General features: G+C 43.3%; 2 protein-coding genes across 2 annotated transcripts in view; one reads left to right on the forward strand and one right to left on the reverse strand.

Annotated features, from left to right (window-relative positions):
* Positions 1-2,446: 2,446 nt before the first annotated feature.
* Positions 2,447-14,380, forward strand: LOC115105162 (very-long-chain (3R)-3-hydroxyacyl-CoA dehydratase 1-like). Its single transcript, XM_029626842.2, has 7 exons — positions 2,447-2,691; positions 6,507-6,624; positions 6,817-6,835; positions 7,424-7,512; positions 7,820-7,941; positions 12,925-13,103; positions 13,497-14,380. Exons 1-7 carry the CDS (start codon positions 2,573-2,575, stop codon positions 13,577-13,579), a joined length of 729 nt encoding a protein of 242 aa, XP_029482702.1. The 5' UTR covers positions 2,447-2,572; the 3' UTR covers positions 13,580-14,380.
* Positions 14,381-15,923: 1,543 nt separating this feature from the next.
* The window catches only part of LOC115105161 (collectin-12-like), a 47,919-nt gene continuing 46,143 nt past the window's right edge, over positions 15,924-17,699 (reverse strand). The window contains exons 7-10 of the mRNA XM_029626841.2: positions 17,522-17,658; positions 17,305-17,414; positions 16,991-17,136; positions 15,924-16,841 (exon numbers count right to left, since the gene is read on the reverse strand). Of these exons, the coding sequence (XP_029482701.1) occupies positions 16,822-16,841; positions 16,991-17,136; positions 17,305-17,414; positions 17,522-17,658 (413 nt within the window). The 3' untranslated portion in view covers positions 15,924-16,821. The remainder of the gene's footprint in view (positions 16,842-16,990; positions 17,137-17,304; positions 17,415-17,521; positions 17,659-17,699) is intronic.

The raw sequence follows: 17,699 nt of genomic DNA on the forward strand, positions 1-17,699 counted from the left end.
CTGTTGGATCGGAGGGTGAGGGCTAGGGCCATACCCCTCAGAAATGTCCGGGAACTTGCAGGTGCCTTGGTGGAAGAATGGTGTAACATCTCACAGCAAGAACTGGCAAACCTGGTGTAATCCATGAGGAGGAGATGCACTGCAGTACTTACTGCAGCTGGTGGCCACACCAGATACTGACTGTTACTTTTGATTTGACCCCCCCTTTGTTCAGGGACACATTATTCCATTTCTGTTGGTCACATGTCTGCGGAACTTGTTCAGTTTATATCTCAGTTGTTGAATCTTGTTATGTTCATACAAAAATATACACATGTATTGTTTGCTGAAAATAAACGCAGTTGACAGTGAGAGGACGTTTCTTGTTTTGCTGAGTTTATAATGAGACATGCACTGGGCAGACTTTAACACAAACATTGGCAATTATGGCCCGGGTCCCAATTGCATTTACGTGCATCGGGTTACTCTCCAGTGACCCTTTACTGGCTGTGAGGTATTCGCTAGCCGTGTGAAGACACACTGCTCGGAATAATAAGCATGTCACTATGTTCCTCCTGCCAATTCACTACAGCTAAAACACAAATACACCGTATAAATCAAACGTTAATTACCCCCCTGGTTATATTCTGCTGAGCATGCATGCTGGCTATCAGTTTCAGATGTTGATGATAGCCTCCCCTCCTCATCAGGTCAGATGCATTCTTTGAACATGAGGACACACACTTGGCAACAGATTACTCCAAGAAGGGGATGAGATGTGTGTGATTCAAACACTGACGTGTGAATGATGCCTGCGATCTCCACATTGTTCAGATACAGGGAGTAGTATAGAAAGGATCGCGACATGAACACACACTCACGTGTGCGCACGCAGACACACACACAGACACACACCGTAAACCCTCTCTCAGGTAGTCATTGTTGAGTCCGACCCTGAGACACAGCCATTTGAACACTTGTAACTGGATCCGGATTAGGAGGCTTGCACTATATTTGGTGGTGTCTTTAGTTTACACACATTTATGCTGGGTACTACGAGAGGAGCTAATTTTAGATCCTACAGTGATGCACTTTCTCAAACTGTGCCTCCAATACTGAGTGCAGGGCTCTAGTCCAAACACTGCCACCCTACCCAGCCCAACACTGCCCCCTTACCCAGCCCAGCACTGTCCCCTTACCCAACCAAACACTGTCCCCTTACCCAGCCCAACACTGCCCCCTTACCCAGCCCAACACAACACTGCCCCCTTACCCAGCCCAACACTGCCCCCTTACCCAGCCCAACATAACACTGCCCCCTTACCCAGCCCAACACTGCCCCCTTACCCAGCCCAACATAACACTGCCCCCTTACCCAGCCTAACACAACACTGCCGCCTTACCCAGCCCAACACTGCCCCCTTACCCAGCCCAGCACAACACTGCCACCCCAACCCACGCCAACGCTGCCCACCTAGTCTAGCCCACCACTGCCCCGCTAACTACCAACCCCTAACTAACCTTACAACACTGCCCCTTTAAGAAAGTCCACCACTGCCCCGTTAACTACCAACTCCCCTAACTAACCTTACAACACTGCCCCTTTAAGAAAGTCCAACACTGTCCCACTAACCCAAAACTACATTGTTATTTTAACCCAGTCCAACCCTGCCCCTTTTAACCCCGGTCAACACTGTCCCTTTAACTTGGGACAACACTCCCCCCCCCCTTAACCCAGTCCAAACACTTTTCAAAACAGGATAGTCAAAGCTTTGTGGTTTTGAATGCAACTCCTTCCAGCCCCTACAGGCAGAGGGCAGTACCCTACTATAAATCTGAAAGAGATCAAAGGAATTGGAAAGAGCTCTGAAATACAATTAAACATCAAGTGGAGACCATTTGGGTTAGCGACTTGGACTGGAATAGGTGTCGGTACTCATGTTGGGTGCCGGTACTGTTTATATTTAGGTGCAGGAGCTCCACAATATGTTTGAGCTAATATTCTATAAGAGGAACAGGAGCTCAAGCAGGAGAACATTTTAGGCGCCAGTACTGATTTCCTGCCCAAGTCAAGAACTGGATAGTGAAGTTGAGGCCTTAAAGATGTTGAATGCCCAAGTTGGCTATCTATTTTGTATTTATGCACAGTTAAAATAAGATGGAGCTATTTAAATGGTGGGTATTTATAGTTTAGAGCACCCTAATATTAAAGGCATACAGGATTAGGATCACATCATATGTATAGCTATCAATGTAGACCACCATTGTTCTTCAGGGTACAAAACTACTTTTATAACTATTATATACCCTAATATCCAAGTGAAATTATTATAGTCAACAATTTATGAACAGTTACAGTTACATTAAATTGTTCTAATGAAGGCAGGTGCCACTACCGGGGCAAATGCTTGATTGGATGACTCATTAACGGCGGGACTTTTCTTAGGGACTTGCCACCACGCACTTGTTGCAGGAATAGTCCCGCGAGAGGGCTGCCGTGGGTACATTGACGGATGACCCTGCTGCTCCCAATCCCAGCTGTCAACTGCGCTCGTGCACCGTTTCTGACTTTCCCCACTCTGTCCCCGGTACCATGGCGTCCATGGAGGAGGACGGCTCGGTTGAAGAGAAGGATAACAACAACAAGAAGAGAACGAAAAGTGCAATCGCTGTCGCATGGCTTACATTCTACAACATCGCCATGACGGCCGGGTATGTGGATTATTCTACCCTATAGCTGTTTATAAAGTAGCCACTCCCTGAACACTTCGCTATGCACCAGAGCGCTGTGAGCAAGCGTGTGTTGCTGTGAGCAAGCGTGTGTTGCTGTTTATAGGTCCGTGGTGTCTCTGACAGTGCAAGTGTCCCATTCAGTTGCAGTCAGCAAAATAAAAGTAAGGGACTTGATCTGAAAGGTGTCCAAGAATTCACATTGATTATTTGAGAATTGTCTATCTTTTAAAACATTTTTAAATAACGGCGGTGGAAGTACGGCCCCAGGCGCGGGTTCAACCTGTCCAAATACGGTCGATTACACGATGTCAGCGTCATTACCCAGCCTTACCTCCACGGTCGCAGTGATAAGTATAGCCGGAACGCTGACACTGGAGCACCGATCTCGGAGAATGAAATGCGCAATTGGCATATTTTTATAACTGCAATTGTATGCGCTTCGAACCGCGCTGGCGCGACTACGCAATTATTTTACTCAAGTGTTTTTAGTTATTTTAGTGAACTCACTAAACGAACTTACTTTATTGGTTGCTAAATTTTCAATAATTTATTAATCTGTTGATGGTCTCTTTACATTAATTTGCATTGGTCTGAGCCACTTTAACGAGGAGTGCGCCTTTTTGGAGATATGCATACAATGCGCATTTTAAGGATATCTTGGATCCACTTCCACTCAGTGATCTCCACTACCACTCAATGTAGTTTATTGTCTGTTCTACACATAATGGGTATTTTGGAATTACATGAAGGTGTGAAAACTAGGTTCAGTTGTCTAGACTTTTGTTCCCAATGACCAAGAGGTGGTTGGTTATAAGCCCCTGTACCTGATCACCCTCATACAGAGGAAACAGATACCAGACTTTTGATTCAAACATCCAAAGAGCTGTTCAAATATTGACTCAACCAGCTTCTCTCAACCAGCTTCATGAGGAATGCTTTTCCATGTATTGAAGGAGTTCCCACAAATGCTGAGCACTTGTTGGCTGCTTTTCCTTGACTCATCCCAAACCATCTCAATTGGGTTGAGGTCGAGGGATTCTGAAGGCCAGGTCATCTGATGCAGCACTCCATCACTCTCCTTGGTCAAATAGCCCTTACACAGCCTGGAGGTGTGTTTTGGGTCATTGTCCTGTTGAAAAACAAATCATAGTCCCACTAAGCGCAAACCAGATGGGATGGCGTATTGCTGCAGAATGCTGTGGTAGCCATGCTGGTGAAGTGTGCCTTGAATTTTAAATAAATCACAACAGTGTCACCAGCAAAGCATCACCACACCATCACACCTTCTCCTCCATGCTTCACGGTGTGAAGCACACGAGTAGATCATCTGTTCACCTACTGTGCGGCTCACAAAGGAATGTCAGTCAAAACCAGAAATCAAAAATTTGGACTCGTTAGACCAAAGGACAGATTTCCACCGGTCTAATGTTCATTGCTCGTGTTTCTTGGCCCAAGCAAGTCTCTTCTTCTTATTGGTGTCCTTTAGTAGTGGTTTCTTTGCAGCAATTTGACCATGAAGGCCTGATTCACACAGTCTCCTCTGAACAGTTGATGTTGAGATGTGTGTGTTACTTGAACTCTGTGAAGCATTTATTTGGGCTGCAATCTGAGGTGCAGTTAACTCTAATGAACTTTTCCTCTGCAGCAGAGGTATCTCTGGGTCTTCCTTTCCTGTGGCGGTCCTCATGCCAGTTTCATCATAGCGCTTGATGGTTTTTGCGTCTACAATTGAAGAAACTTTCAAAGTTCTAGAAATGTTCCTTATTGATGGACTGTTGTTTAATTTTGCTTATTTAAGCTGTTTTTTGCCATGATATGGACTTGGTCTTTTACCAAATAGGGCTATCTTTCTATACCACCCCTACCTTGTCACAACACAACTGATTGGCTCAAACGCATTAAGAAAATACATTCCAGAAATGAACTTTTAACAAGGCACACCTGTTCATTGAAATGCATTCCAGGTGTCTACCTCATGAAGATGGTTGAGAGATTGCCAAGAGTATGCAAAGCTGTCATCAAGACAAAGGGTGTCTACTTTGAAGAATCTCCAATATAAAATATATTTAGATTTGTTTTGGTTCCTACATGATTCCAGGGTGTGTGATTTGATGTTTTGATGTCTTCACTATTATTCTAAAATGTAGAAAAAATAAAGAAAAACCCTAGAATGAGTAGGTGTGTCCAAACTTATGACTGGTACTGTATCTCATGGGCATATGATGTCAGTGTAATGTCCAGGGCCTAATCCTGCTAGGAGCCCATTTAGCCATTAATACTGAATCAAGGGACCAAGTGTGATCTAATGGGGATTTTAAAATGTGACAGTAAAATACTAGTTATCTCAATTTAGTGGAATATGGAATATGGTTGAGTAAACTATGCAACTTTGGCCTGCCTCATTACTAATACTGTACGTATTTGTGATCCTATGACAAACGTTTTTTTTTTTAAGTTACACGTTTTAGAGAAAAAGAGAACCGCTGAATGCCAACACCCACAAAGACACCTTCACAGACACACCTTCACAGAGATCCGTAACACTGCTGACCTACTAGACGTGTAAATGTAAAGACAACACAGACCATTTCCCCCAGGTCATGCGTAGTTTAAAAAGCAAATGGTGAATACCAGGGGCGGTGTTTATCAAGCTTCTCAGTAAAGGAGTGCAGATTTAGGTTCAGTTTTGCCTTTTTAGATCACATTGAATAAGATTACATGGACAGGGAGGACCTGATCCTAGATCAGCACTCCTACTCTGAGACTCTTGACCCATACGGCCCCCGATCTTCTGTGTAAGTTCTGTACAAGAACTCTCACACCTTTCTGTTGTTTAACCTGATCTTTACCTTTGACTAAAGCCACAGAGAATTAGCTTTAAATGGTCCTCAAAATGGATCTGCAATTAAATAGTAAAACATGTAGTATTGATTTTAATTCAAACATATTAAGGTCACAAGGCCCAATTAGGCATATTACTGTGATAGCAAAAACGTACATGTTTTTTGTTGTATCCTGTGTGTAATGGACCAATAAAGATTGTATTGTGTTAGTATAGTGCTCTACAAATGGTGTCTGCACATGATGGTTCAGGGATTTGCTTGATTTAAACAAATGAATCTTTAGTTCCTCCTGAATGTAGTTTTTGCAGTAGCAGGGTTGCTGCTAGTTCAGAGAGATGACCACCTGGCAAGCTTTCCCCAGAATTCTGTGTTTACATTCTGCCTGGCATATAGCTGTGCTTTAGTGACTGATGTATAGCCAGATTCGTGTGTGCAGTACCAGGCTAGAGACAATTATCTCCTCTGTAGAAAGGACTTGGTGCTCCCTGTTTCACCAACTGACACTGTATGTGTGTCCCAAATAGCACCCTTTTCCCTACACAGTACACTACTTTTGACTAGGGTCCTGGTCAAAAGTAGTGCACTATGTGAGGAATAGGGAGCCATTTGGGACTTATCGTGGCTGATGAGGAGGCATACAAGTTTAGTTGGTGTCCATTCTGCTTTTGCTTACGATAGTACTGTAAAAGCCTTACAGAAAAAAATAAACATGAATTTGACGTGGCAGTATGTGATCACGTGATCTTATGTGACGTTAACGTGATAACGTGATAACGTGAAACTACAAATTTGAGCATGTGAAAACATGCTATGGAGACAGTGATTGAACTGTGTACTTTTGTACTGTAACTCCAAAGTGGTATGTATTCTGTAATCTATGTCCTTCTCGTGCACACTCTAATGTAAAATACAGTTATTCAGATGTTATAAATATTTGTTCTTCTTTTCCAGGTGGCTGGTTTTGGCTATGGCAATGATGCGCTTTTACCTCCAGAAGGCCACACACAAGGGTCTGTACAAAAGTATAGCAAGGACACTCAAGTTCTTCCAGACAGTTGCGTTAGTTGAGGTGAGTTTCTGGGATTTTGGCATAGTTCTCTATACAGCCATATTCAAACAAAGTATTCAACGAAGACAGTTGGGGAAAATAGGCAAATGTTGAAATTACTGGTAAGACCCCTCTGTGTGCTTTAAATACTTTGATGCGGAGAAGAAGTGAGGAGAGGCGATTCACTGACTCTGATTTGTTATCTTCTTTCAGGTGGGGCACTGTGCAATCGGTACGTATTGTCTTGATTAACAACCATGTAATGTGACGGCCTCCCAAGTGGCGCAGCGGTCTAAGGCACTGCATCACAGTGCTTGAGGTGTCACCACAGACTCGGGTTCGATCCCAGGCTGTGACTGGGACACCCCGATCCCAGGCCGTGACTGGGACACCCATGAGGCGACGCACAATTGGCCCAGCGTCGTCCGGGTTAGGGGAGGGTTTGGCCGGCTGGGATTTTCTTGTCCCATCACACTCTAGCGACTCCTTGTGGCGGACCGGGCGCCTGCAAGCTGACCTCAGTCGTCATATGGACGGTGTTTCCTCTGACACATTGGTGCGGCTGGCTTCCGGGTTAAGTGAGCAATGTGTCAAGAAGCAGTGCGGCGTGGCAGAGTTGTGTTTCGGAGGACACATGGCTCTCGACCTTCGTCTCTCCTGAGTCCATAGGGGAGTTGCAGCGATGGGACAAGACCACTAATTGGATATCACGAAATTGGGGAGAAAAATGGGTAAAAGTACAAAAAAACAATCAAACATATCATGTGAATATCTCCTAGCTCTGACAGCAATGTTTATTTCCCCGGTTCTGACCCTGTAGGAATCGTGAGGACCTCTGTAATTGTGACCGGGGTTCAAGTGTGTTCACGAATCTTCATGGTGTGGTTCATCACCAACAGCATCAAACAGGTGACTATCATGATTTATCACCAAAGAGGTGTTTTGTAACCCTGGTTACCATCTACATTGAGATGCCTTGGAGTGGGTGAGGTTAAATTGCCCCTAGACACTGATCTTGGATCAGTTTAGCATTTTCCCCACCAATGGTTAAGTTTAGGATTGGGGGACCGGAAGCTGATCCTAGATCTGTACGTAGGGGAAACTTCTCCCCGGAGCGCAACTGTAGTAATATCCTACTCTACAACATGGACCCCATTAACTGTTAACTATCTTCTCTGCCTTTGTTTTGTTCCTATCCATGTTGACTTTTTGGAAGATCCAGAACGAAGAAAGTGTAATCCTCTTCCTGGTCGTTTGGACGTTGACAGAGATTACCAGATATTCATTCTATACATTTAATCTGCTCAACCACCTGCCATACTTCATCAAATGGGCCAGGTGGAGATGGGGATGGGAGGGCCGGGTTTGGGTAGCTCTGGTTCTGTGTGTTTACATGCGGCTTGCTGATGCAGAGCCTTCTCAGCATCAGAAAGCTGCACGTAAACGCCCTGGACAAGAGCTAGGGTTTGCGTCGCTGTTACAGTTCTGTGCATGTCGGTTTGGTTTGATTGGCGTTTCCCCTGGCATGCTTCCCAGTATTAGCCTATAGCCATGCATAAGGAATCTCTTGGCTCATAGCCAGGCAGCATGTGATCAGAATGAGTGTGTTGTGTTTATTGATTAGCCCGTTCAATATGGATGTTGGCTGACCTAACTGCTAACACTTAGTACTCTGGCATTATCACTTTGATTTATGGGCTAGGACAGTTGTGGGTACCCAATGGATTACATGCTAGGCGATCAGGCATTGATAAGCATACGGATCAGAGTCTGGAGAAAAGGTGGTGACACCATCAGTGCAGGGATTGGGATTTATTCTCGGGCCATATGTATGAAGCATCTCAGAGTATGATTGATGAATAAGAACAACAATGATTAAGAATACATAGACAGGGGACGTGATCCTAGATCAGCATTTATACTCTGAGATAATAAGGTTTCTCCTCATATTCAGCTCTGAGTCAAGCTGTTATTGTCTTTCCAGATGTGGATGACGTAAGGATGGTGTCATCTTTTCTCTCATACTTTCAACATTCCTTCACGCCTCTTTGATGCAGACACACAGCTTGTGTGGTCCATAGCACCACTGATTTTGTCTTTCATACACTGCACCAGACCTGGGTTCAAATACTATTTTAAATCATTTCAAATACTTTATCTGTGCTTGATTAAGCTTCCCTGACTTCCAATGGAATAGTCCCAAAGCTGCAAACCCCACCTATCTGGCACGCGAAGCAAGCTTAAGCAAACGCCACAAGCATTTGAACACTTTCAAATGGTATATGAACCCAGGTCTGCAATTCACAGTCTCAGACATACACAACTACTGTAACACATGGCATTAGCTGATGGTGACAGGGGGTTAGGTGTCGGTGTTACCCCCCCCAGTCCAACAGCTAAGCAGTACTGTAGTAAAAAGACCTATTTCTTATGTGTATATCATCAGACACAACGCTCATCATTATACACAAACACTCTATTTACCACCGCTGTCAGCAGACCGGTGACATAACGTGGGACTATCAAGAACACTCGTGAAGTGTAACTGTCTGGCTCTCATATGAAGGCCCTCAGATGAAATGTGAGCACTGGTGAAGAATGCCTACTACACACTTGGGGAGCAATCTGACTGACCTAGAGTCCTGGGATCCTATGGCTAAGAGCTTGCTGCTTTCCGTTCAAAATCTGAATGTCTATAAATCAGATTAGCGACCGACCCCATTATTTTTTTTTGCACGGCTGTGCGGTGGCTATGAGTTTGGGTGACAGTGAGTGAGAATCTTGTTCCTGTAACCACAGTACTGTACATTCAATATGTTTGTTTACATGTACGACAAATCTCTTGGGTTTTGCGGGTTTGCTTCGCTGGTCTTGATCGGTCAGTGTTACCCCTGTTCTCCTCCACCCTCGTCCACCCCCATTCCCGGTCCCCCTCTGAGTGATCTCAAGGGTTCCTTTAAGCAGGGAGGGGAGGGGCGCAGCCAGGTCCCCGCAGCGGGAGGGAAGAGGGGCTCATGTTCAGCTGCTCCTGTTTTTAAGACCATCTGTTTCGGGAATGGAATGCTCGGCCAACATTTCACTCACATCCGCCCAAATGCTCCCCCGAGCCGCCGCCACGTTCTTGAGTAAATGAGGGATTCTTACGCACCAACATCACCACATATATAGATCCCTCTCCTTTCATAACCGACTCGTTTTAATCCCCCATACATTTTTGTTCACTTTTGAAATGGAATACAGTAGTGTAATTATCGGTATATTTAATCCTTCCTTTCTGGGTTGTTTATTAACCAATATTAAACACTGTGGCATGGTTTCCTGGACACTGATTAAGCCTAGTTCTGGACTGAAAACCAAGCTCAATGGAGAATCTCCATTGAAAGTGCTTTTTAGTCCAGGGCTAGGCATAACCTTTGTCCGGGAAACGGCCCCCTGTACATTTTGAATAATGATGTGCAGAAATCCAGTAATGTTAAAACACTTAATGTTAATTAAGCTGATCATTTGGGGGCATTCAGACCTGTTGGTGTTCAAACAGCTAAATCCTTTTTTAAGTGCCAACTGTATTTTTGAAAAATTCCAATCTGGTTTTAATGCCCAGCACAGAGACAGCCTTAGTTAGTGATAAATTATCTTAGAGCCAACACAGATGCCAAACAGCTCTCTCTCTCTCCTTGTACTCTTAGATTGAAGTGCTGCAGTCAACACTGTTGACCATGATTTCCTTCTGGACAGACTGGAGAGTTGGGTTGGCCTCTCCGGTACAGTTCTAAATTGGTTTAGGATCTATTTAACCGGTCGAGAGTTGTTTTTTTTGTCACCCTTGGTGAACATAACTCAGAGAAAATACATATCACATGTGGCGTTCCACAAGAGTCAATTTTGGGTCTGGTACTGATCAACTTATGTGTATTATCCCTTGGCAGCATTATCAGAAAGCACAGTAGCTGCTATGCAGACGATACACAACTTTACATCTCTATGTCATCAGAGGATTTGAGCTCCTTGGATAAATTATTAAACTGTATTAGTATTTAATTACTTGGATGGCTCACAACTTCCTCTGGCTAAATCAAGACAAGACCAAGGTACTTATTGTTGCAGCCAAAGCACAGAGAGTGAATCTAGCGGCACATTTTTAATTCACAGGCAATAAAGATAAAACACCAGGTAAAAAAAACCTAAGTGTTATTTTAGATTCTTAACTCAACTTCCGAATCACACATTAGGAATGTGACCAAAATAGTTTTTTTTATCACCTGAGGAACATTGCCACGGTGGGGGCGTTTCTCTCTCAGGCTGAAACAGAGAGACTTATCCATGCTTTTATTACAAGGTTTGACTTCTGTAATGCTCTCCTATCTGGTCTACCCAAGAAAGCCATTATGTCAACTGCAAAACATACAGAATGCTGCAGCACAGGTACTGACCAAGATCAGACAGAGAGCACACATTACACCGGGTTTAAGGTCTCTTCACTAGCTGCCTGTGAGTTTTTGAATTCATTTTAAGATTATTCTATTGGTTTTTAAATCAATCCACGATTGTGCACCCCAATACATGTCAGATGCTTTTAAGTTATGTACCCAGTAGGTCCCTCAGTTCCTCTGGTTACTGGCTTTTTAACTACCCCTAAAGCCTAGGACCAAGAGGCATGGAGAGTAGCCTGCCAGAGAACCTGAGGGGGGGGGCCGAAAATGTGGGTATGTTTAGAAGAGATGTTAAAACACATCTTTTTAGCTTTGCTTTTCCTCAGGGTGCTTTTTAGTTGTTCAGTTTGTTTCATTCTTTTGTTTTTTTATCTTATGTTTGTTGTGTGGTACATTTTCAGCTTTTATTTTCATAGTTTTTTTTATTTGTTTTTTCCTGTAAAGCACATTGCGTTGCATTCCATGTCTGAAATGTGCTGTATAAATAAAGCTTGATTTGATTTGTTATACACTACCTTTCAAAAGTTTGGGGTCACTTCGAAATGTCCTTGTTTTCTTTCCATTAAAATAACATAAAATGTATCAAAAATACAAAGTAGACATGGTTAATGTTGTAAATGACTATTGTAGCTGGAAACGGCAGATTTTTTTATGGAATATCTACATAGGTGTACAGAGGGCCATAATCAGCAACCATGTGTTCCAATGGCACGTTGTGTTAGCTAATCCAAGTTTATCATTTTAAAAAGGCTAATTGATCATTAGAAAACCCTTTTGCAATTATGTTAGCACAGCTTAAAACTGTTGTCCTGATTTAAAGAAGCAATAAAACTGCCCTTCTTCAAACTAGTTGAATATCTCGAGCATCAGCATTTGCCGGTTCGATTACACGCTCAAAATGGCCAGAAACAAAGAATTTTCTTCTGAAACTTGTCTGTATATTCTTGTTCTGAGAAATGAAGGCTATTCCACACGAGAAATTGCCAAGAAACTGATGATCTCGTACAACGCTGTGTACTACTCCCTTCACAGAACAGCGCAAACTGGCTCTAACCAGAATAGAAAGAGGAGTGGGAGGCCCTGGTGCACAACTGAGTTAAGAGGACAAGTACATTAGAGTGTCTAGTTTGAGAAACAGATGCCTCACAAGTCCTCAACTGGCAGCTTCATTAAATAGTACCCGCAAAACACCAGTCTCAACGTCAACAGTGAAGAGGCGACTCTGGGATGTTGGCCTTCTAGGCAGAGTTCCTCTGTCCAGTGTCTGTGTTATTTTGCCCATCTTATTAGCCAATCTGAGATATGGCTTTTTCTTTGCAACTCTGCCTAAAAGGCCAGCATCCCGGAGTCGCCTCTTCACTGTTGACGTTGAGACTTGTGTTTTGCGGGTACTATTTAATGAAGCTGCAAGTTGAGGACGTGTGAGGCGTCCGTTTCTCAAACTAGACACTCTAATGTACTTGTCCTCTTGAACAGATGTGCACCGGGGCCTCCCCACTCTTCTTTCTATTCTGGTTAGGGCCAATTTGCACTGTTCTGTGAAGGAAGTAGTACACAGTGTTGTACGAGATCTTCAGTTTCTTGGCAATTTCTCGCACGGAATAGCCTTAATTTCTCAGAACAAGAATATATACTAAAAACATGTCAGCCGTCACTATGGTAATCAGCCATTTAGTGGCCTAATTCATTGGCAAATGCTACAAGACACTATCAAGATGGCACACATTTTTCCCCTTCATTTTGCAGGGTATGCATTCCAACATAGTGTGAAGTTTAGTTTTTTTGTCGTTCCTTACTGCACGGCCCTTAAGCTGAAGTGTGTGTGTGTGTGTGCGCGTGTGCATGCCTCTGTGTGTTTGTGTTACTCATGACTATCCTCTCTCCCTGTCAGATACAATATGTTTATCATCATGTACCCTCTCGGAGTGGCCGGAGAACTCCTGACTATTTACGCTGCTCTGCCGTTCGTTCGCAAAACCGGAATGTTGTCCATGAGGCTCCCCAACAAGTACAACATCTCCTTCGACTACTACTACTTCCTCATCATCGTCATGCTCTCCTACATCCCATGTAAGCAGCTGCGTACAGCGTGTTTTGTATGTTCAGCCTAGGTGGGCGTTAGTTACTCATGGGTTTTGATTTTCTCTTGTTTTGACCGGCAGAATTGTTCAGGAGTTCAGTAGATTGTGATGGCTGTTGTTAATTTGGGGTTTTCGGGTAGTTTGTGATAGCTGTTCATTTGGGTTGTTTGGGTTACGTTTGTGGCGGCTGTTGTTAATTTTGGTTGTTTGTGGTGGCTGTTTTGGGGTACTTTGGGGATGGTTTGGGTTGTTTTGGATAATTAGTAGGACCCAGTGTTTGATGGTTAAGTGCCTTTCACCCTTTGAAGGCGTTTTGTTAACATATTAATCTGGACTGGATAATTGTTTAGATTGGTGGGTAAAATCTCTGTCTCTCTCCTAGTGTTCCCACAGCTCTTTTTCCACATGCTCCGTCAGAGGAGAAAGGTGCTTCTTGGAGAGATCATAGTGGAGAAGGATGAGTAGAGCCGCCTCACAGTCCAGCACCTGGCGTTCGTTTTGGAACAGCGAGCCAAAGTTCTCCACACTGCAACGCAAGCGACCGGGAGAGTCAGACCACTACCGACATAACGGGATTAACCAAGCAATAATCGCCGAAACAGGATTTTGTCATTCACCGCAATAACCCAACTGGATTAAATACAAGATAAATCATTACCCAACAGGAATAACCTTCATCAGAATCATCCACAACAGACATCAGTCAACCAGAAGAATCATTACAGAACAGGAGTAGTCAGCGGAATAGTCATTCATGTGGAAAAAGGAATAAGTACAATCTATAGCTTGAATAATCATCATCATCGCAAAACTGGAACACTGTCCCAGTGCAGATAGCTAGAGAGAGAGAGCACTGAATCCACTATCCAGCATGGCCACATCATGCTGTCCTAAACCTCTGCAACCTGATAGCATACTGCACTGATTACCTGCTCTCAACTGCAACAGTACAATATTGGAAGGCGCTTGCTGTGCATTGGGTCAACCACACAGCAGATACATACTGAACCCACCATCAGTGCAACAGGAAGTTCGAGGGAACCAGGGACGGGTGATCTGTATGAAAGGAGGGATGAGGCTCCTGAGCTGGGTTTTTTTTTTCTTTTAAATTGGAAATACATTTTTTAAGCATTTTTAAACGTTTTCCACCACAGTGATTTTATACATAAATAGCATGTTGCAAAAATGACTAGACAGAAGCTCAAAAAAAGAGAAAAAGTTCTGCATAGACGTATTATACCTCGACAATAAATATGCTGCTTCCTCGGAGTATGTGTGTTGTACTTTATTTGTAAACAATGAAATGTGAAACGCCACCGTTAGGTTATTTTATGCACAGATTGGAGCATTTGAAGAATTACTTAATTTATTCACATATCACAAGGTTGGCAATTCTATGGTTTTTAACAGTAAAACACTTGTATTGAATGTTATTAGTGCTTTAGGTGTAGCTTAGACGAAACAAATATTTTTGTTGTTGCTTTGCTCAGCTCTAATGTTCTCTCCATGTTGTTTTCATGTTTACCAAGAGCTCAGTCAAATGTATTTACAAGTGTACATCTTAAAACAAGGTTGAATATTTGCAGAAAAGCGTTCTCTTTTGAAAGTTCAAGCCAACATAGGAGACACGCAGAGAAGATACGAGATAATACATTTATATCTGAGCACTCACAGTCTTCAGTTAGTCACTGTTTTGTTCTTAATGTTTTAAAAATCTGTGTTCAGGATCCATTGTCCTTGTTGGTAATGGACTGGTAGTTAGCGTTAGATTCCCTCTGCTAAAAGGTGCTACTGTGTCAGATCGTTTCAATCTTCTGTGCAGCTGAAGGATAGATTGGGGTCATCTAATTGTATGCACTGCGATACCTAGCCCTGTGCTACAGTGTGCTGAATGAATCAACATCATGCTATGAATCAGGGCTAGACAAGAAAGAAAGAATGAAACAATAAAATTCAATGTCAAAAATCACTGGACTCTTATTGTTTGTCCAGTCACAAATGTACGTGTGAAGAGACAGTATCATGGATCCGAGGATGGAATCAACTTCCTGGCACCATAAAGGAAAATGAGGCCTCTGGTAAGAGCTCCAGTAAAACAGACGTGCTGCGTTCCAGGCCGACTGCATTGCACTGCCAGAACTCACAACACCTGGATAGGTGTTCAGCAGCCACATCATAACCACATGTGATATAGCAATCGGATGCCTGACTGCTCAGTCGATGATGTGGCATTGGTTGATGTAAACGCAGCGCCTGCAATGTAGTCATCCTGGAACACGACCAGTAGGGTTGTGATGGTCATGGATTTTTGGATGCTGTAATGGCCAGCCAAATGACCACGGTCTCCGTTATAACCATTAGAATAGTGACAACATTTTTATTACATTGTTTTAGAACCACATTTTCTCCTCTCCTTCGTTACTCCTGATAACATGTGCTGCCATATAAATAGAATGACTAGAACGGGTGTCCTAAATCAAGTCAATGATGGCATAACGGGTGGACTGGCGGCCATTGTGAGTGTGCAAAGCAGGAAGTAGAAGCAGGATGTGCTCTGATTTGTTAATTCAAACTCAACTGACGTTACAAAAAATACATTCCATTGCATGAGCCACATCAGTTAACATTTGAATGAACATTATACATTACCATGACAATTATTGCATCACAATACCAGGCAGCCATTGCGCGTTTACCCGTGAGTTCATCAGTCAAATTGCCAGGGTTAAAGGTTCCAAGCCCGTACTATTCTTCCTATTTCTATGTGTGCTGCTGCTGCATTATTTTTATTTTTTATTTTTTTTTTGGGGGGGGGGGGGGGGGGGGGTCGCTCGCAACCATTGGTTGATGTAAATGCAACGTTTGCAATGTAGTCAGCCTGGAACGTGACCACAGACTATTGCTACTTTGTGGAAAGTTCACACTCATAAAACAATACAGGCACCATAAGCCAAAGTACAGTGCCGTCAAGAAACACTAACATGTACACTTGTGCAATCTTGACTTACAACCAAGCAGACCTTCTGACTGTTGTGTGTAAATACATCATTTATTCAAATGCATGTGTATAATAACATAGTTTTATATATATATAGCTAGACAGTTCTTGAGGTTTGAGAAAGGACGGGTGTTCCTCAAGGATAGCATATCAGCGACATTTCTTAGCTTCTTTTTTTGCGCATCATTTTGCACCTTACATCATTGTGGAACTAGACTTTAAACCGTGAAAAGGGCACTGTGGTGATTCCCATTGGCACTGCTGAAATAATGATCTACATTGAGAAGAACTGCAATATGAAAATATACATTCAGATAATCGGATATAAATGGACTAAAGTCGTACAAAAAAACAGCATTAAAAACAATGAGACCAATCTATGAGTCAATTACTTGGGTCATTATTTTAAAAAACAATATGGATCCTCTCAACTCTTGATTGTCATGTTGTTGGAATGCAAATTCTGGAAGTAATGGTCTGGAATCACTTTGGAGGATAGCTGAATCTGGCCACTCGAGGGGGAAAGCTCAGTGAATGCAGCCTTAGTCCCGATTCAGGCATGTGCAGTTTGTCCCTCGTCTCTCTCCATACAGCATATCCATGCAAAAGTGTGTCAGAGGGCTAGTTACACTTGTGGGTGGAACATAATGCTGCTCACCACACCGCCTCTGACTCAACTGTGCTTCTTATTCTTCTTCCCCAGAGGGTGCTATAACCCTGGAGTTTTTGCTGTAGAAAATGATATTACGGATAGATTATACACATCTTTTTTAATGCAAACAATATAACTATGACTTAGACAGAAGAATCCGATGCGGATAGAAAACTTCAGAGACAGACAAGCAGACACACAAAGAGACAGACAGACGGATACTCACAGCTCTCCATGGCTTTCTCACAGATGTAGCTGATGAGATCTTCACAGAAGAAATCATTCCACAGTCCCTCGTGGATGAGGCCTGCGCAGTCCTCTCCTCTCTCATGCCCGTGGCTCCAGTTGTCTGGCTGGCCCGGCTTCCACTTCCTACAATCACACAGCAGAGGGCACTCACACACTGAATTCCTTCCAACTATAGAAACGAATTCAGTGAGGACTGAAACCTAACTTCAGACACCTTCCCTTCAGTCACACATTGATGTCAATGTGAGGTCTCACAAGGGATCAGCCTTGTCACTGAGGTACTATACTCACGTGAAGGCAGGTTCGGTTCCATCCAGCCAGTGCCAAACATTCTCCTTCTCCCTATCTGTCAGACCCATCCAGAAGTAGCCCTTTCCAGAGGTCTGCTTCTGCAGCCATTTCTGGTGGGGGGGGGAAAGAAAACATGATGTCAGTAATGTCACTCATTTTATGAATATTCAAACAGATGTGCATTGTATTACAAAAGGCTTATAAGAAGGACTGTCACCTGTTCAGCGATATCGTTAATGATCACCATTGACGCAGTCTGGGCATCACAGCTTTTCTTTGCATCGTCAAAGTTGTGCAGCTCCCTGGAGAAGTGGTAGCATTTGTCTCTGAAGCCAACCCACTCATGAGGACAACCTGAAGTTAATTTGGTTATATTGTCAAACTATCACCAATTA

This window comes from Oncorhynchus nerka, linkage group LG22 (genome assembly GCF_034236695.1).
Source record: "Oncorhynchus nerka isolate Pitt River linkage group LG22, Oner_Uvic_2.0, whole genome shotgun sequence".
NCBI classification, from domain to species: domain Eukaryota; kingdom Metazoa; phylum Chordata; class Actinopteri; order Salmoniformes; family Salmonidae; genus Oncorhynchus; species Oncorhynchus nerka.